This window comes from Nerophis lumbriciformis, linkage group LG28 (genome assembly GCF_033978685.3).
Source record: "Nerophis lumbriciformis linkage group LG28, RoL_Nlum_v2.1, whole genome shotgun sequence".
In the NCBI taxonomy this organism is placed as follows: Eukaryota; Metazoa; Chordata; class Actinopteri; order Syngnathiformes; family Syngnathidae; genus Nerophis; species Nerophis lumbriciformis.
The window spans coordinates 8,534,010-8,558,129 of record NC_084575.2 but is presented as its reverse complement, the minus strand read 5'-3'; the positions used below and the strand labels follow the sequence as shown (position 1 = coordinate 8,558,129).

The 24,120-nt window shown below is 39.3% G+C and overlaps 1 protein-coding gene across 1 annotated transcript; it reads left to right on the top strand.

Annotated features, from left to right (window-relative positions):
• The first annotated feature begins 88 nt into the window (after positions 1-88).
• LOC133570502 (uncharacterized) lies at positions 89-23,298 on the top strand. The gene is made up of 5 exons (XM_061923179.2): positions 89-471; positions 2,680-2,946; positions 8,640-8,864; positions 18,506-18,976; positions 23,288-23,298. The coding sequence occupies exons 1-5, from the start codon at positions 369-371 to the stop codon at positions 23,296-23,298; spliced, it is 1,077 nt and encodes a 358-aa protein (XP_061779163.2). The 5' UTR covers positions 89-368.
• The last annotated feature ends 822 nt before the right edge of the window (positions 23,299-24,120 follow it).

Sequence of the window (24,120 nt, the reverse complement as noted above, 5' to 3'; positions counted from 1 at the left end):
TGTTTCTCTCGCGAGATCTGGAAAAGAGCTGGTTACTTGTTTCTCTCGCGAGATCTGACAAGACTGCGCGCGAAGCAAAGAGGGCGAGGATAAAGCAAGATGGCGTCTGACGGTGAAGACGTTATTGCAGTCGTCACAGTTCAGTGTTCTTAATCTGTGCGTCCATGTACACATATATGTCCTTTATTACACTCTATTAAATAGAGTCATAATAACTGTTTGTATATTAGTCTGAGCGCACTTTGATGCTTCTAGAGCTAGCTTAGCTTGCTAGTTAGCTTAGCTTGTTAGCTGCTAACAAAGAGAGATGAAAACACATCGCTAAGCAGAGATCAAGTGTGAGTGTAAAGTGTTGTGATTGTGTGAAAATGTGCGAAAGAACCATAGCAGAGTACGAGGAGGAACTTTGTCCAACAAAAGAGGAGAAGGAGCGACAACATGAAAAACATCAAGTTGTGTTACACACAACAGGTTTGTTTACTTCTTACTCTCACATCTTTACTAACTTTATATTTATTATTAACACTTTTCTTCAATAGATTGTCTATAGGAAGATGAATTGTCATGTGAGGATGTTCAGACACACAATATTTATGAGAGGTTGATGTTCCTCTCAGTTTGTAACAAAGTGTATCAACATGTTTACACAAAACTCACACAGTCACCGGGGGAATATTCCAGAGAGCAGGTTATGTGCAAACTCCTGAGTATATAAATAAGAAAGGTAAGACAAAGTCAGAGTCAGTTACCATGGTAACTGACGCTGTAAACCTAGCCTGCTAGCTGGCAGGTTTGACAAGTTATTTATGTGTGTAAAAGCTATACTGACCTGTTATTTCCTTCATATTGGTGCAGCCATTAACCTACTACAACACCTGCTACATTAACCTACTACAGGGGTCGGCAACCTTTACCACTCAAAGAGCCATTTTGACCCGTTTCACAAATTAAAGAAAACAATGGGAGCCACAAAACTCTTTTGAAATTTAAAATGAAATAACACTGCATACAAAGTTTTTTTTTGCTTTGTGCTATGTATAAACCAGGGGTCTCAGACACGCGGCCCGTACCTTAATATGAAAATGTAATGTTAGTGCGGCCCGCGAATTTTATATGAATGCTGCTTGACAGCATCACACTTGCCAACCCTCCCGATTTTTCCGGGAGACTCCCGAATTCCAGGGTAACTATTCTCACGAATGTCTGCTGATTTTCACCCTAACAACAGTAATAAGGGCGTGCCGTGATGGCACTGCCTTTAGCGCCCTCTACAACCATTTGTACATGCAGCGTGCCAGCCCAGTTACATGTTGTATGCGGCCTCTGCAGACACACATGAGTGACTGCAATGCATACTTGGTCAACAACCATACAGTTCACACTGAGGGTGGCTATATAAACAACTTTAACACTGTTACAAATATGCGCCACACTGTGAACCCACACCAAACAAGAATGACAAACACATTTCGGGAGAACATCCGCATTGTAACACAACATAAACACAACAGAACAAATACAATACGTGTGTCGGTTGAGGTGGGTGGGGTTTGGTGGTAGCGAGGGTGTACAATGTAGCCCGGAAGAGTTAGGGCTGCATAGGATTCTGGGTATTTGTTCTGTTGTGTTTATGTTGTGTTACAGTGCGGATGTTCTCCCGAAATGTGTTTGTCATTCTTGTTTGGTGTGGGTTCACAGTGTGGCGCATATAAGTAACAGTGTTAAAGTTGTTTTATACGGCCACCCTCAGTGTGACCTGTATGGCTGTTGACCAAGTATGCTTTGCAGTCACTTACGTGTGTAAGCAGAGGTCGCATACAACATGTGACTGGGCCGGCACGCAGATAGTATGGTGAAAAAGCGGACGCGACGACAGGTTGTAGAGGACGCTAAAGGCAGTGCCATCACGGCACGCCCTCAATGTTTTTGTCCGGGTGAAAATCAGGGAATGTTTGCTCCGGGAGAGGCACTGAAATCCGGAAGTCTCCCGGAAAAATCGGGAGGGTCAGCAAGTATGCAGCTGAGCCGCATCAGAGTGATCAAAGAGCCGCATGCGGCTTTGGAGCCGCGGGTGTCCGACCCCTGACCTACTACAACACCTACTACATCGACCGACTCGATTTAGTGTGCATGCTGACTACTAGGTTGTGAGTTCAAACCCCGACTGAGTCATACCAAAGACTATAAAAATGGGACCCATTACCTCCCTGCTTGGCACTCAGCATCAAGGGTTGGAAGTGGAAGTTAAATCACCATAAAAGTTATTGCACCGCTGCTGCTCACTGCTCTCCTCACCTCCCAGGGGGTGATCAAGGTTAATGGGTCAAATGCAGAGAACAATCTGGCCACACCTAGTGTGTGTGTGACAATCATTGGTACTTTAACTTTTTAATGTGGCAGTGATTGTGGAAAAAACAAAGCCTGATCTAAAGATGACATCTTGATCTCATACCATCTCAAACCAATTGGCTGTTCATTATTAAGTGAATTGTCTTAAAGTCGCTTAAATTTGTCTTTAACCAAGCAACACTATGTTTTATCCAGTTACTCGATTAATCGAAAACATTTCCAGTAGAACACTTGATTAATAACGTTTTCAATAGCCACAGCCCTATATTTCTTGTACAATTTAATATTTAGCATGTAGGAGTTAAAATGTGTTTTGTTTGTGTCCTGTAGACATCCATCAGCTGATTGAACACCAAGAAGAATGTCTCCCTCATCTGCAGGGGGACAGTTTCATTTTAGAGGATCCACAGCCCTCACATTTTAAAGGGGGCGAGGAGGATCCACAGCCCCCCTATTTTAAAGAGGAAGAGGAGGGAGAGTGTGTTGTAGGGCAGGAGGAGGATGATGTCAGCAAGTTACCACTGACTGTTGTCTCTGTGAAGACTGAAGAGCATGAAGACAAAGCACCTGAGTCCTCACAGCTTCATCACAGTCCAAGTAAGCACAACATCCACATATCATCTAATACAATGTTTGTGACACATGTTCATCCGGGGGCCACATTTATGACTAAAGATGGAGATATACTTGCTTTTTAACACCACCATTTAAAAATGAATGCTCATCAATCATCAACAGTGTAATTTCTGGGGTGTAACCATGTGACCTAGAGGCCGTCCTCCTTACCTCACGTGGTCAAATGAAGGCAAACATTCAATATGACTACTGTTTATTTACCTTTAGCAGCACATATGTCAGCATATTTCAAAGGTTTAGTGGTGAAGATTAGGGATGTATACCAAGTACCATTTATTTTAGTACTGGTTCCTAATTATGTCGTCCATGAGGACCGTGAAGATTCTGGACTAATGATGCAACTATTGGTATTTTTAATTCCAGCTGCCTGACGTAACTATGACACGTTGTCACATTGAGTTCAGCTGCCGCTGCTACACATTAAAATCAGCTTTGAATAATGACAAATAAGGAAGCAACAACATGCAAAAGATTGATGTGTGTGTTATTGACAAGAAGATGAAATAACTGCATTTCACCTTGCACTGCTCACATAGTTGACTTCTTTAAGACTTCAAATAAACAGCTGTTTTTTTGTTTTGTTTTTCTTTCTTTATTTAACCAGGTAAAATCACATTGAGATCAAATATTTATTTTCCAAGGGAGACCTGGCCAAGAGGGCAGCAGCAAGGTTACATTAAAAACAGTAAACAACACATAAAACATCAAATGTACAACATTAAAACTTGCTGACATAACACATGTGCATACAGACAAGGTAGACTGCAATCCTTTCACAGAAGCTTTAAACTCATTCAATGTAACAAGGGTTTGAAGTTGAATATTGGATTGTAGGTTATTCCAAGCCTTCGCTGCTGAAAACCTAAATGCTTTCTTGCCCAGTTCAGTTCTTACTTTGGGGACGACACATTGCAGAACATTCATTGAAAGAAGATTGTGACTTCCTTGTTTCTTTGTTAAAATACAAGACAGATAAGATGGGGTGATACCCAGAATGGTCTTGTAGATGAACACGTACCAATGATTGAGGTGTCGAGCACATAAAGATGTCCAGTTAACCATTGAGTATAACACACAATGGTGAGTAAGTTAACCATTGAGTATAACACACAATGGTGAGTAAGTTAACCATTGAGTATAACACACAATGGTGAGTAAGTTAACCATTGAGTATAACACACAATGGTGAGTAGGTTGGTGATGAATCTCAGTGCCCCGTGGTACACACTATCCAGCTTGTGGAGACAACCAGCAGTAGCATTCATGTACAACACATCTCCATAGTCAATAACAGGTAAAAAGGTTGTTTCCACCAATTTCTGTTTCACAGTAAAAGAAAAGCAGGACTTGTTTCTATAATAAAATCCCAGTAAAAGTTTCAGTTTTTTTTTTACAACATACTGAATGTGTTCCTTAAAACTCTAGTGGTCATCAATTAAAAATCCTAAATATTTTAAAGCAGATACTAACACAATTTTGTTGCCCATTTCTTGTTCAAATGTTCTCACACAGTGCTGATCTTACAGTTTTTGATGTGGTAAAGAACATACACTTTGTTTTCTCTGCATTTAAAAGCAGTTGAAGATAGCAAAGTTGTTCTTGTACTCTGTCAAATGCATGTTGTAGATATTTAAAGGCCTCAGCAGGAGTGGGTGCTGTGCAGTATATGACAGTATCATCAGCGTAGGAATGGAAAGTTGAGTTTGGAATATTCTGTCCAAGATAATTATTTATTAATTAATAATGGGCCCAACACAGAACCTTGAGGGACACCCTTTTCCACTTGCAGTACGTCAGAGAAGGAACCCTCTATCTGAACAGCCTGAGGTCTACTTGTGAGGTCATTTGCAAACCATCCAACTGCTTGCTGAGAAAAACCAATAGCTGAAAGACGTTTGATTAAAATGACATGATCAACAGTATCAAATGCCTTTGAAAAGTCAATGAAGAGGGACAGACAGCACTGCGTCTTGTCAAGAGCTTCAGTTACATCATTATAAACTTCATAGCAGCAGTAACAGTACTGTGGTTTCTGCCAAAACCTGACTGAAATGGTGACAGCATAAAGTTGGTGTCCAAAAAGTATTGTATCTGTTCACTGATAAGGGATTCAAGCACTTTTGCCAGAACAGAGAGTTTAGAGATCGGTCTGTAATTATTTAGATTACTCGGGTCACCTCCTTTTAATAGGGGGATTACAAGGGCAGATTTCCAATCCAAGGGGATTTCATTTGAAATTAGAGTAAGGTTAAAAATGTGAGTCAGTGGTCCAGCTATAATTTCAGCTGCCAACTTTAGGAAGAGCGGCTCCAACTTATCTGAGCCAGATGGCTTTCTAGGTTTAAGTTGTTTTCGAGCCCTCACGACCTCTGTTGTGGTAAAGGGCGTAAACTTAAAAACCTGGGTATTTTCAACGGTTCTTTCCGGAGTTAGCGGAACTTCAGTAAAGTTGTCAGAATTATAGAGAAAACCAGAGGAAATAAAATGATTATTATAATGACTACCCATTTCTCTTCTGTCACTTACTCTGACACCATCAACAAGTATACTAGGTGGGAGATTGACTGAATTACAGCAGGCGGACAAAGATTTGATGATTTTCCAAAACTTCTTTGGGTGTTTGAGGTTTTCAGTTGTTGTGGAGAAATAAAATTCTGATTTGACTTTCCGAAGGAGAGAGGTAAATTGATTTCTTAATTGTCTAAAATTCAACCAATCTGCTTCTAACCCTGACTTGCGTGCCCTGGCCCAAGCAGCATTACGCTCATGCAATACATCTGACAGGTCCGAGGTAAACCACTGATTGTCACGTCCTTTAACCCTACATTTTCTAAAAGGGGCATGTTTGTTCACTATACTCAAGAAGTTTTCGTGTAAATATTTCCAAGCCAGTTCAACATTATCAAAAAGAGCAATTCTATCCCAATTAAAAAGATACAAGTCATGTAAAAAAGCTTGCGTCTCAAATAATTTCATATTGTGTTTTTCAAGAAGACGAGGCTTGCTTTTAGGAATCCTTGTGTCTCGCACTACTGCAATCACACAATGATCACTCACATCATTAGGGAGGGAAAACACCAAATGCAACACATTTGAAGGGCATATTTGTTAGAATTAAGTCAATGAGTGTATCTTTTTGAGGGCATTTAGGATTAAGTCTTGTAGCTGAGTTAATTAATTGTGTTAAATTTAGAGATTCACACTGTGCTTTCAAAGAGTCCGACACAGATGTGAGCCAGTCCAAGTTCAAATCACTATTTCCTTGTATTTCAGTTGAGACAGAAGCTTCACAAGAGTAGATAGGTTATTACTAGGGGCAGATGGAGGCCTATAACACCCCACTACCATAATGTGGTGATTTCTAGCTAATCCAATTTCAAGTGCTAACAGTTCAAGTTCTTTACTTACTGATTCAGAGAGCACTAATTTAACATCAAACCTCGGCTTAATATATATGGCCACTCCACCACCTTTTCTTTGTCGGTCAGTACGATAGACATTATAGCCATGAATGTAAATATCTTTATCAAGCACAGATTGTTTAAGCCAAGTTTCAGATAAGACTACAATATCAGCATTTGTTGAGTTAATCCAGATCTTTATCATATCCAGTTTAGGGAGTAAACTCCGAACATTGATATGAATAATCCCAAGACCAGATCTAGTTTTAAAATCCGCAGGTGTAAAACATTGTGTAGGTGTATCAGGGCCTGGATTAGTCTCAACATTTCCTGAGAGCAATAACAATACTATAACTAAACATTTGCGCTTAAAGTTACCATCTTTTGAGTCGGTCTTTAATCTGTGAAAGTAAGTGCTCACAATAGGGGAGGATGCAGTAATGTTGACGTGATCTCTCAAAACAAGGAAACAATAAGAATGAATGGACTCTCTCATAGTATGCAGCCATTTGGTTTTGTCCAAAGTCACAGAAATCTTCAACTGAGATCAGGCCGAGGTTATTTTGTAGCTGCCACTATGATGAATTGTCAAATTATCAAATATGTCAAATTGTGCATCTTGAAGTAGCATAGCTCGTGAGTGGGGGTGACCAGACCCATTTGGGACACCAGTAAAACCACACAAAAGTATAAAACACAATGTAATAATATGTGACATAGGGAGAGGAGAAGTTCCACACGTTTTACCACTTTTGAAGATGTTAGCAGACAGGGCTAAAGACTAGCAACCAAGGCCGACGGGTGGAAGCCCGTAGACAAAGCCAATGGCTGGAGGCAAACAGCAGGTCGATGGAAGGCTAGTAGGCAGGTCTATGGTGGAAGGCTGGTAGGCAGGTCTATGGTGGAAGGCTGGTAGGCAGGTTGATGTGGAAGGCTAGCAGGCAGGCCGATGGTGGAAGGCTAGCAGGCAGGTCGATGGTGGAAGGCTAGGAGGCAGGTCGATGGTGGAAGGCTAGGAGGCTGGTCGATGGTGGAAGGCTCGTGGCGCGGTTAGTAGAGTGGCCATGCCTGAGGGTTCCTGGTTCAATCCCCACCTTCTACCAACCTAGTCACGTCTGTTGTGTCCTTGAGCAGGACACTTCACCCTTGCTCCTGATGGGTCGTGGTAAGCGCCTTGCATGGCAGATCCCGCCATTAGTGTGTAAATGAGTGAATGAGACGGGATGAGTTGGCTAAGTACAAAAATGAGTCGAAATTTTTGAATGAAAGAAACTGCTGTTCTAAATGTGTCCTCTAGATGTAGCAATAGCAATTCTTTGTATCTTTGTAGATGATGCTACATATGTAAAACACAACTTAAACACATGATTTTAGCGCACCAGTCGGGGAAAATGAGCAAACTACATCAATAACATCCTGTAGTTTGATTTTGATATTATTTATTTATCTTGATTGACTGAAAATGAACACCAATGAGTTGACTGATGAACATTATCACATAATTGATTCTGAAAGTTTAAAAAAGGACAACTAAAGATAGAATACTATTGTATGTAAAAAAACCAACAACATGATTTGTACATTTTCAGAATGTGTTTGTTCTATTTTTAAACAAAGAAAACAATCTGCAATTGTCTTTTATTTTTTACGTTATCTTGCCGTGATTTTACCAGTCCGGCCAACCTGGAGTAGATCTTCCTCCACGTGGCCCCCCATCTAAAATTAGTTTAAACACCCCTGGCCGAGATCTTCCTGCAAAAAGCAGATACGAGAAAAAAATCTAATTATGAAACGGAATAGATCCCTAAATATTTGTTGAGTAATATCAAGGATTATCCGTCGGTGGCGTTCCCAGACATGTGGAACTATCTTGAGTTCCAGATGTCGTTCTACACCACAAATTGTGGTTAAGTTTAGAGATAAAGTTTAGGTGTCATAGACCGTATACAGAATACAATATTTACACACTTTGTATCAGTGAGTGTAAAGTTAAGAATGCCTCAATCAATGCTGCCTTGTACTTATAAAAAAAACTTGCTCCTCATCAAATTTCCAAGTCTGTTTTTGTACTCACTTTTGAATGAATTTTAGTGGCTGGGACAAAAGGAAGTATTTCCGTGTTTGTATTGGTTGTTTTGTTACACTCATTTAACACAACACACAAAAGAACACAAATAATGTCATTGTGTTAACAGTGTCAGTCCAAAACTATTTATATTCTCTCTTTATCTTATTTACTTATTTACCCAACAGACGTTCAACAGCCCCTTCACATTAAAGAGGAAGAGGATGATCCACAGCCCACCCACATTAAAGAGGAAGAGGAGGATCCACACATGAAAGAGGAAGAGGGGGGAGAGTGTGTTGTAGGGCAGGAGGAGGATGATGTCAGCAAGTTTCCACTGACTGTTGTCTCTGTGAAGACTGAAGAGCATGAAGACAAAGCACCTGAGTCCTCACAGCTTCATCACAGTCCAAGTAAGCACATATCATTTTATTCTCAGGGCATTCAATCCATCACAACTGGACTGTTCACTTTGTCTTAGAAGACTCATCCAAGTAGGCTTCATCACTTCATGCTCATACACTTCAAGTCTTAAATCTAATCATTGGAATTTAGAGGGGAACTGCACTTTTTGGGAATTTTTCTATTGTTCACAATCTTTATAAAAGACATGATGGTGGATATATATTAAAAAAAAATCGCATTCTAAGTAGGGCTGGGCGATATGGCCTTTTATTAAAATCTCTATTTTTAGTCCATGTCACGATACACCATATATATGTGTACATTTTTCCTTAGCCTTGAATGAACACTTGATGCATATAATCACAGCAGTATGATGATTCTATGTGTCTACTTTAAAACATTCTTCTTCATACTGCATTAATATATGCTACTTTTAAACTTTCATGCAGAGAGGGAACCACAACTAAGTCAATTTAGCAAAAGTGTATTTATTAAACAGTTATTAAGCAGTGGTACAAACATTCATGTCATTTCAAAACAGAAAGTGCAAGATTGTCAGACATATTAAAACAAGCTATTAGTGCACTTTTGTGCATGATGTCACTAAGATGACATATCAAAACAACACTAAATTAAAGTACACTTTCTGTACAGAATGCCACTACAATGGTTTAAAACAAATAAAGTACACTTTTGTGCATGATGTCAAGATAATTCAATAAGTGTCAAATTAAAAAAAAAGAGCTGCATAATAGGAAATCAAATAGTGTATGTCCTTCACTATGTGGTAGGTTCCTGCGGACGTTATGTCCTTCTGCTGTTGACTATTTGTTTCATACGGTGTTGATGTGGAAATGGTTGCTTGGGCATTTTGTGGGTGTGGCACTGAACGGAGATGTTGACATGCAGAGTTTCAAGCACTCTTCATTCTCTAGCGGGTGACATTTCAAATGATGCTACATTAGCAGTGCTGCTACTTTTTGTAGCAACGCTTTTGCCGCATACTTGTTCACTCTCTACCAGCTTGAAGCCAAACCACCGCCAGACGATGGGCCCCCTGCTGTTTGTCTTGGGAATGAATTATTCCTTCGTTACCAGATCGGCACCTTCTTTCTCTCGTATTACCACTAGCACCACAGCTAACGTTACCATGCCGCTACCTGTCTGCTCCGTGAGAGCGTATGACGTTGCACACGTGACAGTATGTGACGTATGTAAGAAGGTGCGCTTGTTTTATGTCTCTGTGAGAAGGAGAGACAAGAAAGAGTGAGAAGAGCCTGTAGTGTAATGCCTGCAGCTAAAAGCAACTGTGTGAGAACGTATACTCCAATATCACCATATAGTCTTTTTCTATATCGCACAGAGACAAACCCACGATATATCCAGTATATTCCATATATTACCCAGCCCTAATTCTAACTCATAAATGTAAATAAAAGTCCACTTGCAATGGAGCCAATGGGAGGTCCTCTATAACCATCCAAAATACACCAACAATACTCCATTTGCATTTTGTGGCTTGAATGTCCACCAAGTGTTAGTTGAGTTGAGTTTATTTGGAACATGCAAGCATACAACATGATACATCACACATGCATGCATACAACATGATACATCACACATGCATGCATACAACATGATACATCACACATGTATGCATACAACACATGATACATCACACATGCATGCATACAACATGATACATCACACATGCATGCATACAACATGATACATCACACATGCATGCATACAACATGATACATCACACATGCATGCATACAATATGATACATCACACATGCATGCATACAATATGATACGTCACACATGCATGCATACAACATGATACATCACACATGCATGCATACAACATGATACATCACACATGCATGCATACAACATGATACATCACACATGCATGCATACAATATGATACATCACACATGCATGCATACAATATGATACGTCACACATGCATGCATACAACATGATACATCACACATGCAAGCATACAACATGATACATCACACATGCATGCATACAACATGATACATCACACATGCATGCATACAACATGATACATCACACATGCATGCATACAACATGATACATCACACATGCATGTATACAACATGATACATCACACATGCATGCATACAACATGATACATCACACATGCATGCATACAACATGATACATCACACATGCATGCATACAACATGATACATCACACATGCATGTATACAACATGATACATCACAATTTCCAGTTTGTCTTTTCAACATGTTGGAAAAGGAGTAGGAAGAAGCAGAGCTTATTTAATCCTACCACTTTTCTTTTACATAACACTTGCTAAAACTTTTGTTCACTTCCTGTTCTCAATGTATTCACAATATACTCCATAAGTAATCACAATAAAAATAGATGCATAATAATGAGTGAAGTAAGTTATATTTCATATGGTGAGATGAGTAAGATGATGTAGAAAATGAATGATGGATGAAATAAATTGAGAATGTTTATCTTCTTCTTTGTACTTTGTAAACACTTTAAGTGTGAAGACTTTCTTGAAGTGGATCATATTAGTACATTGTTTGATTGCTTTGCTTCATCCATTCCATCATTTAATTCCACATACTGATATACTGAAGGTCTTAAGTGTTGTACGTGCATACAAATGTTTTAAATTACATTTTTCTCTGAGATTATATTTCTCCTCTTTTGTTGAGAATTGTTGTACATTCTTGGCTAGCAGGTTATAGTTTGCTTTGTGTATCATTTTAGCTGTTTGCAAATTCACTATGTGGTGGAATTTCAGTATTTGTGATTCAATAAATAAAGTGTTTGTATGTTGTCTATATCCAACATGATGTATTATTATAACTGATCTTTTTTGTAACACAGTTAATGAATGAAGTGTACTTTTGTAGTTATTTCCCATATTTCTACACAATAAGTCGGATATGTAACACTAGTGAGCAGTAGAGAATATGAAGTCATTTTTGGTCTACAACATGTCTTGCTGTATTCATTATTGACGTGTTTCTTGCTACTTTATGTTGTATATTTTTTACATGAGATTTCCAGTTCAATTTATCATCAATTATTATACCTAGACATTTGGTTTCATTTACCGTATTTTTTGGAGTATACGTCGCTCGGGAGTATAAGTCGCACTGGCCGAAAATGCATAATAAAGAAGGAAAAAAACATATATAAGTCGCACTGGAGTATAAGTCGCATTTTTGGGGGAAATGTATTTGATAAAAGCCAACACCAAGAATAGACATTTGAAAGGCAATTTAAAATAATTAAAGAATAGTGAACAACAGGCTGAATAAGTGTACGTTATATGAGGCATAAATAACCAACTGGTATGTTAACGTAACATATTATGGTAAGAGTCATTCAAAAAACTATAACATATAGAACATGCTATACGTTTACCAAACAATCTGTCACTCCTAATCGCTAAATTCCATGAAATCTTATACGTCTAGTCTCTTACGTGAATGAGCTAAATAATATTATTTGATATTTTACGGTAATGTGTTAATAATTTCACACATAAGTCGCTCCTGAGTATAAGTCGCACCCTCGGCCAAACTATGAAAAAAAATGCGACTTATAGTCCGAAAAATACGGTACTCTTTCAATTTCTATTCCGTCTATTTGTGTTTGACTTTCTCTTCTACTGTTACCAATTAGCATTATTTTACTTTTATTGAGATTCAAAGATTGTCAAAGCATCTTTTTAATGTGTTCATTTCTTCTGTTATTATTTGTATTATCTTCTGTGTGTTCTCTCCTGAACAAAACACTGTTGTATCATCTGCAAATAATACCAACTTTAAATCTTTTGTATCTTTACAAATGTCATCTATATAGAGATTGAATAATTAAGGTCCTAGTATTGATTTCTGAGGTACACCACAGGATATATTTAGTGTTGTAGAAATGTGTTGGCCTAGCTTCACGTATTGTTTCCTGTTGGTTATATAACTTCTTATCCAGTTTAAAGGGGAACATTATCACAATTTCAGAAGGGTTGAAACCATTAAACCATATGCTCCCAAGCTCTGGAACGACCTACCCCTGAGTGTTAGACAAGCCTCCTCTCTTCCTGTTTTTAAATCTCTCTTAAAAACATACTTTTATTCCATGGCTTTTAACACTGAGTGATATCCATCCTGCAATGGCGCCCCATAATACACCTGCTGTGATCCTGTTTTTATGTTTTTATTAATTCTATTTTAATTATTTATTTTTTATCGTGTTCTGTTTGTGTTGTGTTGTGTTTGCTCGGTACTCGTTTTATCTTTTAACCTGCTCATTGTACAGCACTTTGGCTACCCCTGTGGTAAATTTTAAATGTGCTTTATAAATAAAGTTGATTTGATTTGATTTGATTTAAAAATCAGTTCCCAGTGGCTTTTTTGAATTTTCGAAGTTTTTTTTCAAAATTTTACCCATCACGCAATATCCCTAAAAAACCTTCAAAGTGCCTGATTTTAACCATCGTTATATACACCCGTCCATTTTCCTGTGACGTCACATAGTGAAGCCAACACAAACAAACATGGCGGAAAGAACAGCAAGCTATAGCGACATTAGCTCGGATTCAGACTCTGATTTCAGCAGCTTAAGCGATTCAACAGATTACGCATGTATTGAAACGGATGGTTGTAGTGTGGAGGCAGGTAGCGAAAACGAAATTGAAGAAGAAACTGAAGCTATTGAGCCAAATCGGTTTGAACCGTATGCAAGCGAAACCGACGAAAACGACACGACAGCCAGCGACACGGGAGAAAGCGAGGACAAATTCGGCGATCGCCTTCTAACCAACGATTGGTATGTGTTTGTTTGGCATTAAAGGAAACTAACAACTATGAACTAGGTTTACAGCATATGAAATACATTTGGCAACAACATGCACTTTGAGAGTGCAGACAGCCCAATTTTCATCAATTAATATATTCTGTAGACATACCCTCTGTCCAGTTTTAGAGTTGATGTCAGCAGGCCAGGGAAGCTAGGGTCGATATTCTTCTCTTGATCATCTTCGGTGGCATAAGAGATGGTGTGAGCCAAGACATCCAGGGGGTTTAGCCCGCTCGTCTGCGGGAACAAACTGCCGCCATTGCTTGCCGTGCTACCGAGGTCCTTTGTCCCTGAATTGCTCACACACTCCGGCAGATTCAATGGGGGTCTGGCGGCAGATTTCTTTGACTTTATCGTTGGAAATGCATCTGCTTTGAGTGTCGCAGGATATCCACACATTCTTGCCATCTCTGTCGTAGCATAGCTTTCGTCGGTAAAGTGTGCGGAACAAACGTCCAATTTCTTGCCACTTTGGCATCTTTGGGCCACTAGTGCAACTTGAATCCGTCCCTGTTGGTGTTGTTACACCCTCCGACAACACACCGACGAGGCATGATGTCTCCAAGGTACGGAAAACAGTCGAAAAAACGGAAAATATTAGAGCTGATTTGACTCGGTGTTTGAGAAAATGGCGGATTGCTTCCCGATGTGACGTCACGTTGTGACGTCATCGCTCCGAGAGCGAATAATAGAATGGCGTTTAATTCGCCAAAATTCACCCATTTAGAGTTCGGAAATCGGTCAAAAAAATATATGGTCTTTTTTCTGCAACATCAAGGTATATATTGACGCTTACATAGGTCTGGTGATAATGTTCCTCTTTAAGACCAACCCTCTGATGCCATATCGTTGTAGTTTTTTGATGAAAATATTGTGATTATTTGTGTCAAATGCTTTAGTTAGATCCAACAACACTGCTGCTGCACATTTTTTTACTATCTATTGCATTGCTCATTTCTTCTGTCATTTCAATTAAAGCCATCAAAGTTGAAATATTAGCTGTGTATCCATATTGCTTCTCTTCTAGTATTCTATGTTTGTTTGTGAAACTCTCTAATCTGTTATTGGACACTTTTTCAATGATTTTAGAAAACTGTGGAAGTAAAGAAACAGGTCTATAATTTGTAAATTGGTGTTTGTCTCCAGTCTTATAAATTGGTGCAACTTTAGCTATTTTCATTTAGTTTGGGTATTTGAAATGATAGGTTACTAATATACATGAATGGTCCTGAGATCTCTTCTAGAACCTTTTTTATGGTTTCCATATCAATTCCATTACAATCAGTTGAAGTCTTAGATTACAGGATTATAACTATTTCCTCCTGTGTCACATTACTGAGGAACATGGAGTTGGGATTTGGCTCTATGGTATCATTATAGTCCTTAATTGAAACTGGGTCTGGAATCCTTTCTTCCAATTTTACAAAGAAATTATTGAAGCTTTCAACTACTTCCTTTATGTTGTCATTATTTGTGTTTCCGTCTAAGAAGTATTGGGGGTAATCCCCCCAAATATAAGCTTTGGCTTCAGCCTATTCCTTTTTCCGTCATTCTTTTTCTTTTCTTTTTGTGTGTAAATGTGTATGATTGTTAAATATGTATCATCTGTACTGTTAAACTGGTCACACAGAATGGTTGATGGTTGATTATATGATGGAAATAAACTTATTTCATTAAAATAAACATATGGGACGCAGGTTGTCTTACGTCAGCACCAGAAGTGGTCAAATCAGCTGCTCACCTGGCAGGTTTTTTGGGGATGAATAGGGAGGTCCTTCTTTAGCTGCCGTCTTGTTTTATCATATATTGCTGCCTTTGCACCTGTCAATGTTCACTTTTGTATGCACATTAAATCAACAACAAATCTTGACTTTGGAGCAATGTTCACAGACTCTAGTATTAGATGCAATGTTATTGGGACCATGATTTATGTCATCACTTGTTCACACCTCCTCATATGGAAGATACTTTTCCTTCTTCATGTCTCAAGACACACACACACACACACACACACACACACACACACACACACACACACACACACACACACACACACACACACACACACACACACACACACACATTATTGTATGTGTGACCTTCTTGACAACCTCTGAAAAAGGATCAGCATTTTTAAATATATAAAGATTTATATTTACAACATTAATAATATCTACATACTATGCAAATATAAAAAAGGTAAGCTTTTTGTAAATTTGTTTTGGATTTAGTTTTTTGTAATTGGTTTTCAATCTTCATTATTTAATTCAAGTTATTACGATCTCTCTCTCTCTCTCTCTCTCTCTCTCTCTCTCTCTCTCTCTCTCTCTCTCTCTCTCTCTCTCTCTCTCTCTCTCTCTCTCTCTCTCTCTCTCTCTCTCTCTCTCTCTCTCTCTATATATATATATATATATATATATATATATATATATATATACATTGTTTTGATTCATTTCAATATCTTACATACACTTGTTATTACATATGTTGACCAGATGTTGAGATATTTGCTGGGAGTCCATATTGGTTCTCCACCAGCGTCCCACTTTTGTTGATCAAATCAAATCAACTTTATTTATAGAGCACATTTAAAATTTACCACAGGGGTAGCCAAAGTGCTGTACAATGAGCAGGTTAAAAGATAAAACGAGTACCGAGCAAACACAACACAACACAAACAGAACACGATAGAAAATAAATAATTAAAATAGAATTAATAAAAACATAAAAACAGGATCACAGCAGGTGTATTATGGGGCGCCATTGCAGGATGGATATCACTCAGTGTTAAAAGCCATGGAATAAAAGTATGTTTTTAAGAGAGATTTAAAAACAGGAAGAGAGGAGGCTTGTCTAACACTCAGGGGTAGGTCGTTCCAGAGCTTGGGAGCAGCAACGGCGAAAGCTCTGTCACCTCTAAGCTTCAGCCTTGTGTCAGGGACCGTCAACAGCAGCTGATCGGCTGATCTTAAGGATCGGGTGGGGCAGTAAGGCTGAAGGAGGTCGGAGAGATAGGTTGGCGCGAGGTTGTTTAGACATTTAAAAACAAATAAAAGGAGTTTAAAATGTATTCGGTAACGCACAGGGAGCCAGTGAAGGGACGCTAAAATAGGGGTGATGTGCTCACGTCTGCGGGTCTGTGTTAGCAGACGAGCAGCAGAGTTCTGCACGAGCTGCAGGCGGGCGAGGGAGGCCTGGCTAATGCCTACATACAGGGCATTACAATAATCAAGACGAGTCGAGATAAAAGCGTGGATTAATTTCTCAAGATCATGTCTTGATAGAAGCGGTTTCACTTTCGCTATTTGGCGTAATTCATAAAAGCTTTTTTGAACGACGCTGCTGATTTGTTTTTCGAATTTAAAATCTGAGTCAAACTTTACCCCCAGGTTTGTGACAGAGTCGCTGAGATACGGGGTCAGAGTGCCGAGGTCAACGTTGGGGGAGGGAGAGCGACTTGGACCGAACAACATAACTTCTGTTTTATCTTCATTTAGGCTCAGGAAGTTAGCTGAAAGCCAGACTTTGATGTCGTGCAGGCAGTCAATAAGACATTGAACCGTGTTATTTTGTGCCATGGGAAAATAAATCTGGCAATCATCGGCATAAAAATGAAATGCAATACTGTACTAAATAAATCTAATCAGCTATTGAATAGTTTTTCCATGATTTTGGAGAATGGTGGAAGTAATGAAACTGGTGTGTAGTTAGTAAACTGGTGTATGTCTCCATTCTTAGAAATTGGTACGACTTTTGCTGTTTTCATTTTGTCAGGGAATTTGCGGGTTAGAAATGATACGTTGCTGATATATGTCAGAGGTTCTGAAATGTCTTCTATAACCTTTTTTATGGTTACCATATCTATTCCATGACAGTCGGTTGAGGTCTTGGATTTACAATGTTTTACAATTTTGATTATTTCTTCTTTTGTCACGTTCTTAAGAAACATGGAATTGGGATTTCTGTCTATGAGCTCACTCAAGTCCTCAACTGATCCATCATCTGCATTTGGAAATCTTTGTTCCACATTTTTTCCGATATTAACAAAGTAATCATTAAAACGTTCAACTATTTGGTTCATATTGTCATTTTTTGTATTTCCATGTAGAAAGTACTGGGGGTAATCTTTCTTAGCAGCATTTTTAATGATGCTATTTAGGATGCCCCATGTTGCTCTCATGTTGTTTCTGTTCTTCTTTAATAATTGTCTGTAGTATTCCTTCTTACATGTTCCTAGTATACCAATTAGATAGTTTTTATATTTATTATACTTATTTTCTGCCTCTATAGATGTCTGTGTTATTAATATTCCATATAATGTCTTTTTTTTGTGACAAGCATTTTTCAGTCCTTTTGTCATCCATGGTTGGTTGTTTTTCTTTTGCTTCTTACTAACTTCTTTCCATGGACAACATAAACATTGATATTATACATGTGGGCCAATATATATATATATATATATATATATATATATATATATATATATATATATATATATATATATATATATATATATATATATATATATATATATAAATGCTGTTAAATGTAGCTTTGATGTGGCAAGCTACTTTTGCAGTGTAGCTTGTAGTGTAGCGTGCTACAATTCTCTGAGGATAGCTTAGCTCCATTTAATTGAGAGTAACTTGTAGCTTAGCTTACTACATTGTCCAGGTAGCTTGCCCATCACTGTCTATTTGGCCTAGCTCACATGTCAATAGTTTGAATACTGCAAACTTCAATACAGTAACACCTCATTTGTTCTGCAGACGTCCAGCGGGTGTCAGCGCGGAGTCATGAAGAGGAGTGGCACACCAGTGTGGGACAGAAGGAGCTACAGGCCCCCTCCCACATTAAAGAGGAGCAGCTTCATGATGAAGATGAAGCTCAGTCCTTACAGCTTCATCACAGTCAAAGTGAGGAGAACAGAGGGGCGGAGCTTGTAAGTCAACACATCACAGAAGCTGATGGAGAGCATTGTGAAGATATCAAGTCAGAACCAGACAGCATCTTTGCTCCACTGTCAGACATGGACCACATGATGTCACACTCTTCTGATCACAGTGACCACATCCAAAAACCTTTGGAGAGTAAAAATGACTCTAAAGGTGATACGAGACATCACACTAACAACAAACACTTTGACTGCTCTGATTGTGGGAAATTATTTAGATGGAAGACTGATTTTACAAGACACATTAGAATACATACTAGAGAGAAACCTTTTACTTGCTCTGTTTGTAAGAAGAGTTTCTCCACAAAGCAAAACATGACCACACACATGAGAACACACACTGGAGAGAAACATTTTAGTTGCTCTGTTTGTAAGAAGAGTTTCTCCAGCAAGGAAAACATGACCACACACATGAGAACACACACTGGAAAGAAACCTTTTGCTTGCTCAGCTTGTGCTAAAAGATTCAACACTAAGAATGACATGATATTACACATGAGAACACACACAGGTGAGAAACCTTTTACTTGCTCTGTTTGTAAGAAGAGTTTCTCTAGAAAGCAACACATGACCACACACATGAGAACACACACAGGTGAGAAACCTTTTACTTGCTCTGTTTGTAAGAATAATTTCTCTAGAAAGCAACACATGACCAGACACATGAGAACACACACAGGAGAGAAACCTTTTTCTTGCTCAGCTTGTGCTAAAAGATTCAACACTAAGAATTACATGATATTACACATGAGAACACACACAGGTGAGAAACCCTTTACTTGCTCTGTTTGTAAGAAGAGTTTCTCCAGAAAGGAACACATGACCATACACATGAGAACACACACTGGAGAGAAACCTTTTGCTTGCTCAGCTTGTGCTAAAAGATTCAACACTAAGAAGAAAATTGTATTACACATGAGAACACACACTGGAGAGAAACCTTTTGCTTGCTCAGTGTTAGAATAATTATGTATATATTAACACACTAACTTTAGTATGCTTAAAGTTTGTCGCTTTAGTTATTAGTTATTGTGCTCAAGTTAGACTTTTCTATTTTGTGCAAGGACAAAAACTTCTTGTCTGAGGGGTGGCCTCAGCCACAGATGTTTTCTTTGTTTTAGCCCGCTAACAGCCAAGGACTTCAAGGACCTCAACGAAGATAAGACGACAGCACGCAGACGAAGCAGAGACTTTAAGGACCTCAATGAAGATAAGATGACAACACGCAGACGAAGCGGAGACAAGGCGAAATCACAAGGCCCCCACCACATTCTGTCACGTATTGTGCGTCCTGGACCTGCTTTGCATAATATATGTGACCACTCCTTTTAGAGGCGGCCTCAGTGATGTTGACTGTGGAACTCTTGAATAAATAGAGGGACGCGGGAGCTGAACCTTAGAGCGTAGGGCGAGACTGTGACTACGTGTGCAGCTCCATGTGTTCTCCTCATGAGCTAAATTGAACTCTGTCTATGCATAATTCCTTGCTTCTTGTCTGATTAATAGATGTCATCAGTGTTTGAACCTGACACTCAGGTCGTGCTTAAAGATTTAACACGAAGAAGGAAATTATATTACACATGATAACACACACAGGTGAGAAACCTTTTACTTGCTCCGTTTGTAAGAAGAGTTTCTCCAGAAAGCAAAACATGACCACACACATGAGAACACACACTGGAGAGAAATCGTTTAGTTGCACTGTGTGTGATAAGATGTTCAGGTATAAGTATCAGGCCAGTAGACACAAGTGTGTAACAGTCATGGAAGCCGCAGGGATTTAAAAACACTTAAAGGCCTACTGAAATGAAATTTTCTTATTTAAACGGGGATAGCAGATCCATTCTATGTGTCATACTTGATCATTTCGCGATATTGCCATATTTTTGCTGAAAGGATTTAGTAGAGAACATCGACGATAAAGTTCGCAACTTTTGGTTGCTGATAAAAAAAGCCTTGCCTGTACCGGAAGTTGCGTGACGTCACAGGTTGAAAGTCTCCTCACATCTGCACATTGTTTACACCAGCAGCGAGAGCAATTTGGACTGAGAAAGCGACGATTACCCCATTAATTTGAGCCAGGATGAAAGATTCTTGGATGAGGAAAGTGAGAGTGAAGGATTAGAGGGCAGTGCAGGACGCATCTTTTTTCGCTCTGACCGTAACTTAGGTACAAGGGCTCATTGGATTCCACACTTTCTCCTTTTTCTATTGTGGATTTGTATTTTAAACCACCTCGGATACTATATCCTCTTGAAAATGAGTCGAGAACACGAAATGGACATTCACAGTGACTTTTATCTCCACGACAATACATCGGTGAAGCACTTTAGCTACGGAGCTAACGTGATAGCATCGGGCTTAAATGCGGATAGAAACAGAATAAATAAGCCCCTGACTGAAAGGATAGACAGAAGATCAACAATACTACCAAACTCTGGACCTGTAACCACACGGTTAATGCTGTCCAGCCTGGCGAAGCCTAGCAATGCTGTTGCCAACGACGCCATTGAAGCTAACTTAGCTACGGGACCTCGACAGAGCTATGCTAAAAACATTAGCTCTCCACCTACGCCAGCTCTCATCTGCTCATCAACACCCGTGTTCACCTGCGTTCCAGCGATCGACGGCGCGACGAAGGACTTCACCCGATCATCGATGCGGTCGGCGGCCCGGAGACGGAGGAAGTCAACCCAGACAGTTGAGGACAGCGGCGCGGCGGCGGACGGCGTTGTAGCTTTCGACGACACCCCGGCCGCCATCAGAGTCGGCAAGAAACATATATTTCCCCAAAGTTACGTACGTGACATGCACATAGCGACACGCACGTACGGGCAAGTGATCAAATGTTTGGAAGCCAAAGCTGTACTCACGGTAGCGCGTCTGCTATCCAACTCAAAGTCCTCCTGGTTGTATTGCTGCAGCCGCCGCTAATACACGATCCCACCTACAGCTTTCTTCTTTGCAGTCTCCATTGTTAATTGAACAAATTGCAAAAGATTCACCAACACAGATGTCCAGAATACTGTGGAATTATGTGGTGAAAACAGACGACTTAAGCTGGCCACCGTGCTAATCCAAAATGTCTGCTTCAACCCTTGACGTCACGCGCAAACGTCATCATACCGAGACGCACTGGCTGAGGCTCACAGTAATCCCGCCTCCTTGTGGATAATGCACCCCCGCCGTAGAATGCACCCCCTGACGGGAGTGTTATATCAACTAAAGCCCACACTTAAACTTTCCACGTGCAAGATTGAATCTATTTAAAAAAGTTATTTAATTAGAAGCCAAAAAGTGCAAAAACAATAATGTTCGTGTTGGAGGAGTTGTGAATGACTGCAGGGCCACAACATTAGGTACACCTGCAGACTGCAGCACGGATTTCATATTTCGTTCATTTACAACTCCTCCAACACGAACATTATTGTTTTTGCACTTTTTGGCTTCTTATTAAATAACTTTTGTAACCTATTTTTATGGGCTTTCCTCTTTGTGATGTACCTGTTATACGCTGTTATACAGTATGTGCCTTGAGCTCTTATTTTGAAGGCGCTAAGAGCGGAAGTGATGACACGTTGGAGTGGAGCGGAGGTTTTTGAAAGAATGTAAATAAAGTGGTCTTCATGTAAACTGGAGCCTCCGTGTTTGTTATTTTGTAGTTTAATACAGTTTCGGCGACATTTATAAACCCTCGGTTACACTTTTTTAAATAGATTCAATCTTGCACGTGGAAAGTTTAAGTGTGGGCTTTAGTTGATATAACACTCCCGTCAGGGGGTGCATTCTACGGCGGGGGTGCATTATCCAGCACAACAGCGGCGCATGGACTTCATTTATAAGTAAAGGTAAGACCACAATAACGTTTTTTTAATTAAATGTGCTTTTTTGTTTGCTACAGTTTGTTTGTGTAAAGTTAAAGTTAAGTTAAAGTAGCAATGATTGTCACACACACACTAGGTGTAATGAATTTGACCCATCCCCTTGATCACCTCCTAGGAGGTGAGGGGAGCAGTGGGCAGCAGCGGCGCCGCGCCCGGGAATATTTTTTGGTGATTTAACCCCCAATTCCAAGCCTTGATGCTGAGTGCCAAGCAGGGAAGAATGCTGGTATGAGCTTTTAAACATAACCCGTTAACTGCTGCCAATCAAATGGTGAATAAGATACTCTTTAGGGTTCATATGTTTGTAAATCTGACTGTGATGAAGTCAGTGCCTCACCAGCCATCAACCTCACCGCATGCCACTGGTATTTATAAATGGTAGATTTATATAGGCTAGTAAGGTCAAGTTATGGCTATCTTTCTTCTGCAGCCTTCATCAGAGGTGTCACGTGATGTTAGCGTGACGTGTTATATGGATTGTTCCATCCTACCTGAAGTGGTGTCCCCTGGTGTGCGCCGGGGGTAGGGCGGGCCGCCCCCTGTCGTCTGGATGTCTATCAAACGGCCCTGCAGGACTGTGTCCCAGGTGTGGGATAGTTGGTAACTTGTCAGGTACAAAACTTGACCTTACTAGCCTATATAAATCAACCATTTATACATTTAAATTTTTTTTTGATGCATATTAAAACTTTGTTCAACTCTGGACGCTGCAGGTCTCCTGTGACGTGTGTGATCAGCGGAACCGCTAGGAAGCGACTTCCACTGTTTAATAACTGAGGAAATATGTCCCTGGACACATGAGGACTTTGAATATGACCAATGTATGATCCTGTAATTACTTGGTATCGAATCCATACCTAAATGTGTGGTATCATCCAAAACTAATGTAGAGTATCAAAGAAGAGAAGAATAAGTGATTATTACATTTTAACAGAAGTGTAGATAGAACATGTTAAAAGAGAAAGTAAGCAGATATTAACAGTAAATGAACAAGTAGATTAATAATTCATTTTCTACCACTTGTTCTTAATAATGTGTACAAAATAATAGGTGTATAAATGACACAATATGTTACTGCATACGTCAGCAGACTAATTAGGAGTCTTTGTTTGTTTACTTACTACTAAAAGACAAGTTGTCTAGTATGTTCAACATTTTATTTAAGGACTTAACTGCAATAATAAACATAAACATATGTTTCATGTACACTCAGATTTTTTGTTCAAATAAAGCCAATAATGCAATTTTTGTGGTTGCCTTTATTTCTAAATGTATCGAAATACTGAAGCTCATGGAGAGAATGCCAAGAGTGTGCAAAGCATTAATCAGAGCAAGGGTGGCTAATTTAGAACTTTACAGTACAGATAAGAACAACATTTCCTTACATAAGCTCATGGTAGTGCAGGATAAAAAAGCAATAAGGTGCATATATAAATAAATACATAGGTTACTATACAGATAAATATATTGCACTTTTCCACATGCGTCCACGTTTATGGATGTATGTTATATTGTCTTTATATTCCAGCCAGTTAATAAAAACCAA

Bases quoted from the DNA above. Each gene is read 5' to 3' on its own strand.
- LOC133570502 (XM_061923179.2), top strand. From the start codon at position 369: ATGTGCGAAAGAACCATAGCAGAGTACGAGGAGGAACTTTGTCCAACA. The intron at 472-2,679 runs GTTTGTTTACTT...TGTGTCCTGTAG, and splicing joins AGTTGTGTTACACACAACAG to ACATCCATCAGCTGATTGAA. The intron at 2,947-8,639 runs GTAAGCACAACA...TTTACCCAACAG, and splicing joins ACAGCTTCATCACAGTCCAA to ACGTTCAACAGCCCCTTCAC.